This window comes from Oryx dammah, unplaced genomic scaffold (assembly GCF_014754425.2).
Source record: "Oryx dammah isolate SB20612 unplaced genomic scaffold, SCBI_Odam_1.1 HiC_scaffold_27, whole genome shotgun sequence".
Taxonomy (NCBI): Eukaryota; Metazoa; Chordata; class Mammalia; order Artiodactyla; family Bovidae; genus Oryx; species Oryx dammah.
This window is the reverse complement of record NW_024070211.1, coordinates 28837289-28850415: the sequence shown is the minus strand read 5'-3', so window position 1 is coordinate 28850415 and position 13127 is coordinate 28837289. Positions and strand designations below refer to the sequence as shown.

The 13127-nt window shown below is 56.0% G+C and overlaps 1 protein-coding gene across 1 annotated transcript; it reads left to right on the top strand.

Moving 5' to 3' along the window:
* On the top strand, positions 1-13127 carry WNT6 (Wnt family member 6). The gene is made up of 4 exons (XM_040228323.1): positions 1-80; positions 9937-10157; positions 10386-10720; positions 12300-13127. Exons 1-4 carry the CDS (start codon positions 1-3, stop codon positions 12759-12761), a joined length of 1098 nt encoding a protein of 365 aa, XP_040084257.1. The 3' UTR covers positions 12762-13127.

Here is a 13127-nt window from a genome sequence, read left to right as displayed (position 1 = left end):
ATGCAGCCGCCCGCGCCCTCCCGCCTGGGGCTGCTCCTGCTGCTGCTCCTGTGTCCGGCGCACGTCGGCGGACTGTGGTGGTGAGTGCTGCGTCTGGCTGCCCCCGCGGGGCCCCTGGAGCTCGGACGTGGGGACCTCGGGGCCGAAGGTGGGGCTCCGTATCGCGCTCCCGCCGCCTCCCGGCTCTACCTGTGCGCGGAGCCCAGCCCCTAGGCAGCTGGAGACGCGAAGGGGAGGTGCGTGCCGCTCCTGCCGACCTCCTCTAGGGGCATTTCTGTACTGCCACTTAGACGTGCCCACACACCCCCCGTCCCCCTCCCTACATTCTACTGTATTTCCTCCTCCTGTGTCCCACCCCCACCGCAGGTTACGCGCTCAACCCAGGTCACCGAAGAATCAGCTTATGGGTAGGAAAGAGATACGGGGAGATGGGGGAAAGATCTGTAGTCTGAGATACGAATGAATAAAAGAGTGTGTGTTAAGACGGGTTTGGATTAGGGGAGAGAGGCTGAATTTGGGGGAAAGAGAAGAACAAGGTGGGAAACCACTGGCAGGGGGAGTCAAGTAGCTGCCTCTTCCCGCCCCCACTTTGCCCACAAACCCACCAGCTTCTCTCTGGGCTCCTTCAGAAGGGGTGGTAGGGGCGGGAAAGGGAGCGTAAAGGGGAAAACTGAGTCAGAACCTTCGCTTTCTCTACTTTCTCCTCCCCGAGCAAAGAGGAGGAAAGGCAGGAAAAGGACCCAAGCTCCTGGCCCTTCCAGATGTAGAGGTCATGGATGAAAAAATGTGCTGCTGGGAATCGTGGAGGGTCCTGGTGGAAGGGAGCAAGGCCTGGCCAGCCAAGGGATGGGGTCGAGTTCTCAGACTGCCCTAGCTAGAGCAGACACATAGGCAGCTGAGGTTGGGAGAACTTGGAGTCTTGAGGGATGCATAGAGGCTGGGGAGGTGGGTGCCCGGCCGGCACCGCTCAGCGATCCGGATCCCGTAGACTTTTTTTTTCTCCTTCTCAGTCTTGGGAGCAGCAAGGACCCGCCCGGAATAGTTGTGTTTAGAGAGGAGGGACTTCAAGGATACCGCTGGTACATTAGCCAATCCTAACAAGTCAAAACCTTGTCTATTTGCATACAGCCATGTCATTGGCTGGATTCTCTACCCTCCACTCCTCTCCCACCCGCGTTTTTGGAAGAAGGGGTGGGGCAGGCAGTTCCCTCTTTTCTAGGAAGATAGCTGGATGCCCACACAGGGAGCTGCTGGCCACGACCCCACTTCCATGATGTAGGAGAGAAGTCCCTTAGGGTGTCAGTGAGGGGGCCAAGCCAGGGCGACCTAAGTCCCGCCAGGGAACATGCGTCCTTGGATCCTGACTTAGAATAATGCAGTAGCAGCTTTGAAATAAAGAGAACTGCGATCTAATCTCCCCCCACTGTCAAGCCTATGACCTTGGGCAAGTCACTTCTTCCTGCTCCCCGATGTCTCAACTGTAAGATAGGGAGTCAGTCCTCCTACCTGGAAGGCTTGATAGGAGGATTGAGTGGGATGACCTACAACATAATCTGACATTGGGAGGTGCTCCTAAATGTAAGTCCTCTCCTCCACATCCCAGGTTCTGGCCAGAATCTCCAAGGGTGAAAGGGGGATCAATTTAAATTAAAATCTAGGGTCTCTAGCAAAATTTTGCAAAGAGAATCTCTATCTCTTATTCCCCATACACACCTGTCCTAACTTTGCCCTTTCTCAAAGTATGGAGACAGGTTTCTCCCTGAGGGCTGTTGCCTTCCTTCCCCACCCCACTCCACCCCCTACTATTTGTCCCAATTTTAACATCCTTCCACTTAAAAATACCACTTCCTCCATGACGCTGCCTCTCTGTCTTCCCTCCCTTGCCTTCTCTATGCTCTCGCTGCCCTCCATGCAATTGGACACTGTACCCGTTAGGCATTTCACTGACTGCCCTCTCCTCTTGGGTCCCGTTTCCCCACTCCTGGGAGGTGGAGCCTTTGCCTTTAGGGCCCTGGAGATTAAAGGTGCTGGGGACAGCTGTATGGAGTTCTGCTGGGGTTTGTGTTCATGGTGGCTCCTTCGTTTGGGAGGGGCTGCTGGGTGGGAGCCATGCCAGAGGAAGAGAGACCTCATCCCTTGGAGATTGACCCTGAAGCTGGAAAGGAGGGAGTGGGGGAGGAGGGGAGGAGGGCAGGTGTGGAAGAACACAGAGGCCTTCATGGCCACAGCTGCAGGGCAAGCCGGGTGAAGAGTGAGGAGTTGGAGTGATAAGGTGTCTGGCAACTGGCTCACTCAGATACTTTGGAGAGGCTGTCCCCACCCCTGAGGCTTCACCTGAAGCAAGAGCTTCTTCAGGCAAGAAACATCCGGGCTGCTCCCTGATGTCTAGAACTGGTTGGCTGGTTCTTTTCTTCCTGCTTCTCAGAGAACACTGACCAGGCCGGAGCTCCAGCGGTGAACGGGAAAGCGGCTGGCCTCACAGCAGCCCATTGCAGTCCATGCTGTCATTCTAGCAGCAGCCAGGCTGGGAAGATATAGTTCCCCAGGAACTCTGAGTGACCGGACTGTCCTGGTTAGGAAAGGAGGGCCCTGGAGGGGCGTGGCCCAGGCCTTAGTCTCACGGACCTGGCTCTAGGTCCCCCAGAAGTTTCCCCTTCCAATTTCTTCCCTCCTGCCCGCTTCTTTCCCTCCAGCCCCCTTCTCCAGTGCTTTCTAAACTCTGTCTCTGACCTCTGTCTGTCTCTCTCTCATCTGTAACCATATCTTTGTGAATCACAGAATCCCAGATTCCAGGACATTGGCCAGGCTCTCTTGAGGTCATCTTGTCCAGCTTACTGCCTCCAGGCTATCCAGCTTATGCTCTGGCCCTGACAGATTCTGTCCTGGTCATCAGCTCCCAGCCCTCCCATTCTGCTCTCTGCCCCTTCTCATCCTCCCCCAGGAAGTTCTTCTCAATATCTGGCCCATCTTTATTTATACCTTCAATCAGTGGATGTAGAAAATAGCTCACTCTCACAGAATAGCCAAATCAATCTCCCTTCTTCTCCTTTCCTCTTTCCATTTGATATTTTCTGTGAAAGAAACTAACCCTCCCAATGTTCCACTAGGAAAAGCACCACTCGGTCTCACTCCCTTCCCCCATCTCATCTTTCCTATGGAAACAGGAGCCAGGGACTGGTCAGCTCTGGCCCCTCAAGGAGACAGGGAAAGGACCCAGGCCTCTTCCTGACACCCAGGCTTTCCAGTTGTGACTTCCACCACCCCCTTCCCATCCTCTCTTTCTCTGGGGCCCCTGACCCTTCATGGTCAGTCTTGTTGCTGGCTCCCACAAGCTTAAGATAGGGTGCCTGGTGGGGGTAGGGTGGTCATCCAGGCCTCCCCTCCCAGCCCTCCCCACCCCTCGCCTTGGCAGCTTCCCCTGGAGGGAGACAATGGGGCTGTGAGCAGAAAAGGGCAGGGGCAAAAGGAGGCTGGCTTGGTCCAGGCCAAAGCATGCCCTGAGCCCACCAGAGTCCTGGCACCGTGACATTTCCCGGGGGGGGGGGTGCAGTCCCCTCCTGCCCCGTTCTCATCGGAAGCCAGGAGTTGGGTGGGAGCAGGAGTTGGTGGGGGAAGTCAGAGGGAGGCTTGATCATCAGGGCCCAGCCAGGGGGATTCCAGAATGTGTACTTTGATGAAGAAATGCAGCGGTGGAGGAGATGAGGCAGGGCGGGTGGTGGTGGGGAGGTTGGGGGGTGCGGGCAGCTGGGCTGCAGTCAGGCTGGCGGTAGGGCACTCAGCCAGCCAGAGCAGGAGGTGCTCAGGAACACAGAAGCCTGTCCCCTGGGAGTGGGGAGAGCGCCCTCTAGCCTGCACCCTCCTTCCTGCCAGGGGCAGGGTGGGGTGAGGCCCTGGGTGCCTCCCCTGGACTGCCTGAGGAGGAGCACAGGGAGGGAAATGTCACTGGACAAGTACTTCACCCACTCTCCACCTGGTCTCTTTGGCTGTTTCCTCCAGCTTGAAGCCCTCTGCTTAATCCAGAAATTAGATCTAGAAAGGACCTTACAGATCATCTGGCCCAATCTTCTCACTCTCAGTGAGAGAAGTCTAGCAAAGTTCAGGGACAGGAGGTGACTTGCCCAAGGCCACCCAGAATGCAAGTAGCTGAGGGCTGGGGACCAGGGGTCCACCTCCCACTAAGTACTGTGTCCTGGTGTGCAGTAGGGGTAGGGGTGAGGAAAGGGGTACAAGCCCCTGCACAGGCCCCTTCTGCTCCCCCTGTCCTCCCCTTCTCACAGTGCTTCCCCACCTCTGTATGGGAGAGCAGATGGCACAGGACAGACTCTCGGCAGGATATCCAGTGGATGGTCATTGTGTCCAGGCCTCTGGCCAGCAGCAAGCTCATTCAGGGCAGGGAAAGCCCCTGCAAGGGGAGAAGTGTGAGGTGGTGGGAAGGGCAGCACCTGGGCCTGGGCAGAAAGAACCCAGTTGGGCCGGGGTGGGGGAGCCAGGGAATGGGGTGGCTGGTGGGCGGCGGGGAGGTAGGGGTTAATGGAGCTGGGGCATTACTGACTTTGATGTGGTGGTTGGGGTGGGGGTAGGGACTGGGGGAGGGGGAATAGTAATTACTGAGTTAGACAGAGCAGGACAGGACAGGCGGGCGGGCACAGGCCCGGGCCCAGCCTCCTCGGCAGCCCAGCTGTCAGGCAACATTTTTCTACCCCTTCTCCACCACCCACCTCCCCCACCCCTGTGCAGCCCCCACCCACAGCCCCAGGGCTCAGGGCTCCCTCTGCTGGCTCTTGGGAGCTGAGGGTCAGACTAAGGAGTACCCAGAATGAGTGTGGGGAACTAGTGGGGATCTGGCTCTCCCTTTAGAGGAGCAGGCCTCAGAAAGGTCTGTGATCCTCTTGGTCTCAAGAATCCACCCAGGAGCGCTGGCTGGAGAAGGGAGGCGGGGGGTGGGGGGATCTTGGAGGGTGCTCCTGGTCCATGGGTTAGACTGGCAGGGGAGGAGGAGATACTGGGATCCAGGCTAAGGAGAGTTGGAGCAAAGCATGTTCTCAGGAATTCACACCCGCTGCCTGATTGCCATGTACTGGGCAGGCTCAGGAGATGATTAAGGGTGTGAATGGGAAGTCACCCATAGGAAGACACTTGTGGAAGCCCACTCTCTGGACAAGCTCTTTTCATCATGTAACCTGAGAAGTAGGCAGATATTATTATTTATTTTCACTTTACAGTTGAGGACACTGAGGTTCAGAAGGTTAAGTTTCCTCATCCATTCAACAAAGGCTTGCAGCAAAGGCCAACCTCCCCGGCTAGGGGCTTGCTAACATCGTGGAACCAGCAAAGGGCAGAGCCCAGATCCAAACCCAAGTCGGATGGATTCTCAAGGCCCTGAGTTGTGTTCTGCTAATGACATTATACTTCTCCCTGAGATCTTTGTCTGGAATGAGTTTATATCTAACTGGAAAGATAAGAAGATGTGACAAAACAATTATGCCACCGGCCAGGATGACAAACAACACCCCCCCCCCACCATGAGTGACACCAGGAGTGAGGCAGGTGGGGGAGGTCAGTGAGGTCTGGGGCCCACCAGAGGCTCCTTAGAGCAGGTGGGATCTGAGGCAAGTTTGGAGAGATGCTGTGTGAGATTTGGATGACTTAGAAGTGAGGAGGGGGGCGGGGTTGTCTCTGAGTCTGGAAACTTAGCGGTATGATCTGGGATGGATGCAGAGTCAGCCAACCCTGATCAGATTAAGGACCATGTGGAGGACAGTATGCAATAGCCCCTGAGGTATCAGAAGCCCTCAGGGCGGGAGAGCTGTTTCCTCCAGTCCCTTTGGTTTTTAAAATATTCGCCTAAATTTCTTGCAATGGGGATTCCCCCATTGAGTGGCCAGGGTCAGTCCTCTATCTTGCTGGGCTGTACAATAAGGGTGAAATGGGTGGAAGTGGACTAGAAAATTTTCCACCCTCTGAATCCAGGCATGGAAAGGTAAGTTAGACCAGAAACCCAGGCCTCCAAGGCTTAGATTCACAGATGCTGCCAATAGGAACTGGCTGCCCCCGGATGCCACCTCATTTGGCTACTTATTCCACCAACCGAGGTCCCCGGGAAGGAGATCTTGGCACAGGAGGCCAAGCCAGCTAGAATGGCCAAACCCAGGCTTGTTCCTTCTTGTCTATGTACTGATTTCTTTTAGGGCTAGCTTTGTTTTTTCTATGCCCAGGAGTGGCTATTTGTTTAGGATCTCAGATCCTACATATTATATATTTCCTACCACTACTGTGCTCCAACCACCAGCTCCAGCCCAACACGCAGATGCTTCCAGACAGGCACCTCTTCCCTAGGCTGATCTCAGGCCAATGTGAACTCAGAGGCCCCCAAAGCAGAGTTCAGTCCCTAAGCAAGCAGAAGGGAAGGAAGGAGGGCAAAGGAAGAGGGGCGTTGGGGGAGATATTTTGTGATTCAGTTAAAGATGGTGTTAAAGTTAGAGAGGCTATTCGAGTCTGTCTTGCCAACTCCTTATCTTCCTGACGCCCAGAGAGGGAACTGACTTGCTCAGCATAGCTCAGCTCACCCAGAGTGGACAGGCCTGGTGTTTTGCCCAACGCTTCCCTGCCAGTCCCCTTCTGGAGTTTCCTTTCCTGTGACTTGAAGATGGGAGTGAGGACAGGAGGGCAGGGAGCAAGCTGGTCCCTTGGGATTCTAGCTGCTACTATTGCCCATCCCTCCTCCTGACCGGCTTGTAAACAAGTCTAGTTCCCAGGCAGCCAGCCAGCCTGAGGAGCCAGACCCAGACCAGAAACTGACTCCAGGGCAGCCCCTCAACCCTGTGCAGGGCCAGCCCCACCTCCTGGGGGGCTCTGCCTGTCGTGCTCCTTCTGATTCCTCTCCTATCTCAAGCTTCTGGGAAAAAGACAAGGTCAAGAGGTTCCTTCCCTTTCTCGCCTGCACACCCCACCCTCTCCTACTTCCCCAGAGCAGGAGGAGGGAGAGAAGCAGGATGGGACAGAGGAACCTTGGGAAGATAAGGCCAGTCAGCCTTGGGAAAGTAGGGAGTTAGCAGAGGGCAGGATTGGGGAGGGGAGACTGGGGAACTTGGCAGCTTGGGGGTGGAGTGGGGAAGATGAGTTTGCAGAGTCCCAGGCTCCCAGGTTGAGTTCTCAAGATGCAGGTGGCAGAAGAGGAGCTGGATGCCTGTGTGGAGGCCTGCTTCCCTGCCTCTAAATCCAGCTGGGGAGAAAATGTTTCTGGAAGCTAATTAGGAGTCATGAAGCCACATGTGGACAGGGTTCAAGTGAGGACCTTCTCCTTAGATGGCTCCTTCATTCACTCAAAAACATGTATTAGATGGTATTCATTGGAGAAGCATAGTAATTGTTCACAATATGCAAATTTTCATAATAAAAATTGGAGGGGAAATACAAATTAAGCAGCTAAAAATCTGCCATGGGAAACGAAAATAGTCCTAACTCTCAAGGTGCTCCATAGTCTTATTTACCAACCTTGTACAACCATACTGGAAGTTGCCCCCAATTATTTTTGTAATGAAATGAGATAAGTAGAAGGGGGATGAATAGATTGATAGAAATAAAGATAGACAGATAGATAGAGACTGATCAACTTGTACAGCCAGGGGTTTTCCTACCCTTGGCCCACTTGCCCCTGCCCCATCTATTACTTTCTAGAGATGCAAAAGGGTTGGGGCTGGACCTTCCCAGGTACAGTGGGAATGCAGCGATGGCAAGTCCTAAGCATGGAGGCAGGCAGGTTTGGATTATGAGTCTCTCCACTGGGGAGAGAACTTTGGTTCCTGGACTACTAGGGTAGGGGTGATGACACTGACTGGACAGGGTAGTGGTGGGGGTGGGGTGGAGTATGGTAGGGCACTTTACAGGATTGAGGACTGAGCTCAAGGATTGAGCTTACACATCTTCCTGCAATCATGTCTTCAAGCATCTCACTCCTTAGTGAGAGAAGTTCTACCTTAAGACCTAAATTCCTCCTGCTGCTATTTAAGCCCATTACATCTCATTGTTGTGGGCCCAGAACATGCCTGGGCAGCCCGTACTTGCGGAGCAAATGGGGACAGTGGAGTGGATGTGCACTAAAGCTAAGCTGAAAAGTAGGCCACCTTGACCTTTGGCACATATCTACCAACATTTTCCTCCACATTTTCTTTCTCGTGACGTCTCTTCTCCCCACCCAAAATCTTATTCCACCCCCTGCTAAAGGCTTTTGAGTGGTTTCAAATTACCCTCAGCCTAAATGCTCTACCTACTTATTCCTACCAGACAGAGATCTCAGCTAAGTGCTCAAATAAGAGCATTCCAATTAAAGTAGTCCCCTCCAGGTGTGAATACCCAGCCAAGTGAATCTTCAGGGGTATGATGTACAGCGACTAAAAGGAAGTGCTAGCCTTGGATGAAACAAAGGCTGAGAATGGAGGGATTTCTGAAAGTGTGTGGAACTCCCAGTAAGGTCTTTACCCACCAAGCCAAGGAGTATCCCCTCCCCAATCAGTTATCTGCCCTGCGACCCCCGCCCCATGCACTGGTCTTGGCTCGCTGCCATCTTGCTCTGGAAAGGTCACAGACCCTGGAGCAGGAGAAGGGTCGGTGTCATCTACTTTACAACATGGCTTCAGGGACTCAGTCCCCAGTGCCTTCCTCCTGCTCAGGGAAACAGGGAGATATTGGGGGTGGAGGTGGGGGTGGAATCTGACAGAAGGAGAAATCTGGGCTAGAGAGGGGGTGTAACTTTCCTCAAAGGCACCCTTCCCTGACCGCTCTAACATACCGTGGCTTGCTGTATTGCTAGGATTGCCCTACCTTTCTCGCATCGGGGCTAATTAGCTAACACGAGACCAGCTTGTGGTCCACTAAGACCAGATCCTTTTCTGACACTGTCTACTCTTCTTTATATTTCTTTATGATATGTACCTTCTTTTGTTTGACAGCTTACTTTTTTTCCTAATTGTATTTAATTGTTATTTTTATTTTTGGCTGTGCTGGGTCTTCGTTACTGTGTGAGGGCTTAGTTGCAGAGAGTGGGGGCTATTCTCTAGCTGCAGCGTGCCCAGCTTCTCATCGCAGTGGCTTCTCTTGTTGCAGAGCAGAGGTTCTAGGGTATGAGAGCTTCAGTAGTTGCAGTACATGGGCTCAGTAATTGTTGCACACTGGCTTAGGTGCTCGGAGGCACGTGGGATCTTCCAGGGCCAGAGATCGAACTAGTGTCCTCTGCATTGCAAGGCTGATTCTTAACCACTGGACCTCCAGGGAAGCCCCATGATGGCTTGCTTGATCTCCCTTCCGTTAAGGTCCTCTTCCTTTCCCTTTTGGGTTAGGCCTGGTGAATTTTAACCTTGGTCTACCTGGTGCCAGATGCCTTCACCTTGACTCAAAATCCTGTAAGGATTTATTAATGAAGGTGTACACAGAAGTGAAGTGAAGTGAAATCACTCAGTCGTGTCCAACTCTTTGCGACCCCATGGACTGTAGCCTACTGGGCTCCTCCGTCAATGGGATTTTCCGGGCAAAGATACTGGAGTGGGTTGCCATTTCCTTCTCCAGAGGATCTTCCTGACCCAGGGATCGAACCCAGGTCTACCTGCATTGAAGGCAGACGGTTTACCCTTTGAGCCACTAGGGAAGCTCCTGGTGTACACAGAAGGATAATACTAACTCTTTGCTCTATAGCAATTTCAGTCTAGAATCTAGCTCAGAGGGGACAGACAGACAGACAGACACACACACACACGCACACGCGCGCGCGCGCGCGCAGAATAGTAAGAGAACCAGGTGGGACAATCTTTGTCTCAGTTGAGGGTGCTGGTGGAGCAAGAGGCATGTCACAGCTCCCGGCTGTGAGCTGGGCGGGGCTGGTCTCCCGCCCCTCCCCCAAGCTTTTCGAGTTACAACCATGGTCTGCTGTTCTTTACTTCCCAGGGCCGTGGGCAGCCCTTTGGTCATGGACCCTACCAGCATCTGCAGGAAGGCCCGGCGGCTCGCAGGGCGGCAGGCTGAGTTGTGCCAGGCCGAGCCAGAAGTGGTGGCCGAGCTAGCGCGGGGCGCCCGGCTGGGGGTTCGGGAATGCCAGTTCCAGTTCCGCTTCCGACGCTGGAACTGCTCCAGCCATAGCAAGGCCTTCGGGCGCATCCTGCAACAGGGTCAGTGTGGGGAGGACCCCAGGAGGGGGCTGTTGTCTCGCCGTTGGGAGAGTCAGAGAAGAGGGTGGGGGTGGGGGGAGGCCCACGAAACCCCACTTCCCCCACGGGTCAAAGGACACGGCCCCGATCACGTCTCCCAGCCCCACGCCACGCTGCCTCACGCCCTCCGCAGCTCCGCAGAACCCAGCCCGGGTCTTGCTGTCTGACCGCCCCTCCCCACCTCCGCAGACATCCGGGAGACGGCCTTCGTGTTCGCTATAACAGCGGCGGGCGCCAGCCATGCGGTCACGCAGGCCTGCTCCATGGGCGAGCTGCTGCAGTGCGGCTGCCAGGCGCCCCGAGGCCGGGCCCCACCCCGGCCCCCGGGCCTGCCAGGCACCCCAGGGCCCCCCGGCCCCGCGGGGTCCCCGGACAGCAGCGCCGCCTGGGAATGGGGGGGCTGCGGCGACGACGTGGACTTCGGGGACGAGAAGTCGAGGCTCTTCATGGACGCGCAGCACAAACGGGGACGTGGAGACATCCGTATGTTGGTGCAACTTCATAACAACGAGGCGGGCCGGCTGGTGAGTGGGGACAGGCACCTATAAGGGCGCGCACGTGTGTGTGTGGAAATGTAGGAGTGTGGGTGAGTTTGAAAGGATGTGGAGACTGTGGTATATAAGGAGGAGTGAGTTTGTGGAAGGGGTGAGTGGGGTACACAATGTAGGAGTTTGTTAATGTATGAGAGGCCACTTGGGAAGATTGGCTGGGGGTGTGGTTGGGCCAGTGGGAGGCAAGGTGGCTGACCTAGAAGAGGGAGTCACTTGGGGGGCCTGGGAGGGCTTAGGGGCTGATGGCCCAGTGGGCAGGGTAGGGAGGGGACACCCAGGAAAGAGGACCCAGGGCCTTTAGGGACTTCAGGTAGAGAGGACATACTTCTGAGACAGGACAAGTAGGGCAAAGCTTGGGTGGCTAGAGGCTGCCAGGGCAGGGGCTGAGGAGGGAGACCAAGACCAAGGATGACAGAAAGGACAAAAGCCCAGTAAAGGTATGGGGTCTGGAGGTTGGGGAGCTGGGAGAAATGAGGGAGGCTCCAGGGACAATGGTCTTGGAAAGGAGCGAAGGACGAGGAGTGGATCCTGATGGTAGGAGGGGTCAGGCAGAGGCCAGGAAAGCTGTGACAGTCTAGGCACTTGTCAACTGGCTGCCTGGCAACCCCAGACCAGTCCCTGCCCAGAGCCCTGGCAGCCTCTCCCCTTCCCTCTATGATGAGGAGGGCCTCAGGAGCTCCTGTTTAGGGACAAGAAGCAGTATGAGTCAGATGTTCCTGGGGGGTGTGGAGGGGAAAGAGAAGGTGCCTAGGAGGGGGCCCACAGACTTCAAGACTGTAGATAAGGTTGGCCCCTGGACTCTGAGCTTCCGGAAATGATCTTCCAGGGGCATCTGACCCCATAAATCTCTAGCAGGCTTGTGAGTTTTCCATTCCAGCTTCAGACATAAATGGTAAATAAAGGGCAGGACTCCTGGGTTTCAGTTGTCAGTAGGGCATTCATAGGGGCCCTCCTGCACCCTATGCCTCAGTTCTAGTGTGCCAGGGAACCCCACATCCTACATCTTGTGGGGTTCTGGCCTGAGGCATTGGGCAGGGGGGGGGAAGAGGGGACTCGGAGAGGAATGTCCAGACAGGCCCACATACCTGTCGGAAAGGGTTGGGGAGGGGTGGCGGAGACAGAGCCCAGGCAGCCTGCTCTGCCTGGGGCCCTGAGAACAGGAATGAGAAGGCTGGCTGGCAAGAGGAATCCGTGCGACAGCTGCCACCTTTACCCCCTCCCTCCAGGGAGAATCTCACCCTTGCTGTCCATTCCGCTTTCTCCCCCATTCCTTGGCTTTGGATCCTGGAATCTCTACACTGCATACTGTCCCCCACTCCCCACCGCTCCCACTTCTCCATCATTCTTCCTCCTCTTCCGGGTGTCAGGCCGTGATTTCGTCCTTCCCATTTTGCGCGCTCTCGCTTTTTCATGTTTTTTTTTTTTTTGGTCTGCTCTTTGCTGTCTTCCATTCACCTCTCTCCCCTATCTTATTTTCTGTCGGTCCTCTGGGCCTTTCTGCGCCCCACCTCCCGGATCTGTTCCCATCCGCCTGCTCTTATGCTCCCCGCAGGCCGTGCGGAGCCACACGCGGACCGAATGCAAGTGCCACGGCCTGTCCGGCTCGTGCGCGCTGCGCACCTGCTGGCAGAAGCTGCCCCCGTTCCGCGAGGTGGGCGCGCGGCTGCTCGAGCGGTTCCACGGCGCCTCGCGTGTCATGGGCACCAACGATGGCAAGGCTCTGCTGCCCGCCGTCCGCACACTCAAGCCGCCGGGCCGCGCCGACCTGCTCTATGCCGCCGACTCGCCCGACTTCTGCGCCCCCAACCGTCGCACGGGTTCGCCGGGCACCCGCGGCCGCGCCTGCAACAGCAGCGCCCCGGACCTCAGCGGCTGCGACCTGCTGTGCTGCGGCCGCGGGCACCGTCAGGAGAGCGTGCTTCTCGAGGAGAACTGCCTGTGCCGCTTCCACTGGTGCTGCGTGGTGCAGTGCCACCGCTGCCGCGTGCGCAAGGAGCTCAGCCTTTGCCTTTGACCCGCCGCGGCACCCGGAACTGCGCGCGGAGCCGCCTCGCGGCACCCGCGGGACCTCTGGGCGCCAGCAGAGGGCGCTGCCTCGGCCCGGCTTCCCCCTGAGAAAGTTCATCTTCCAGGCCTCGGGAAATGCGAGGCGGTGGGGCTTGAGACTTATGTCGGTTCATCAAGGCCCAGGGCACTGAAGGAGCCACCCGACAGGGGCTCCCGGGGACTTCCTGAGGAGACCATATAGAGCCTCTCTCTCCTCGGCCCCCAGATGGAAACCAAAGAGCCAGTTTCTAGGCCTCTGGATGTGGGGCTCCTCAGAACTACTGGCCATGGGGTGGGTGGGTGAGTTTTGTATCAATAAAGATATTTAAACCAA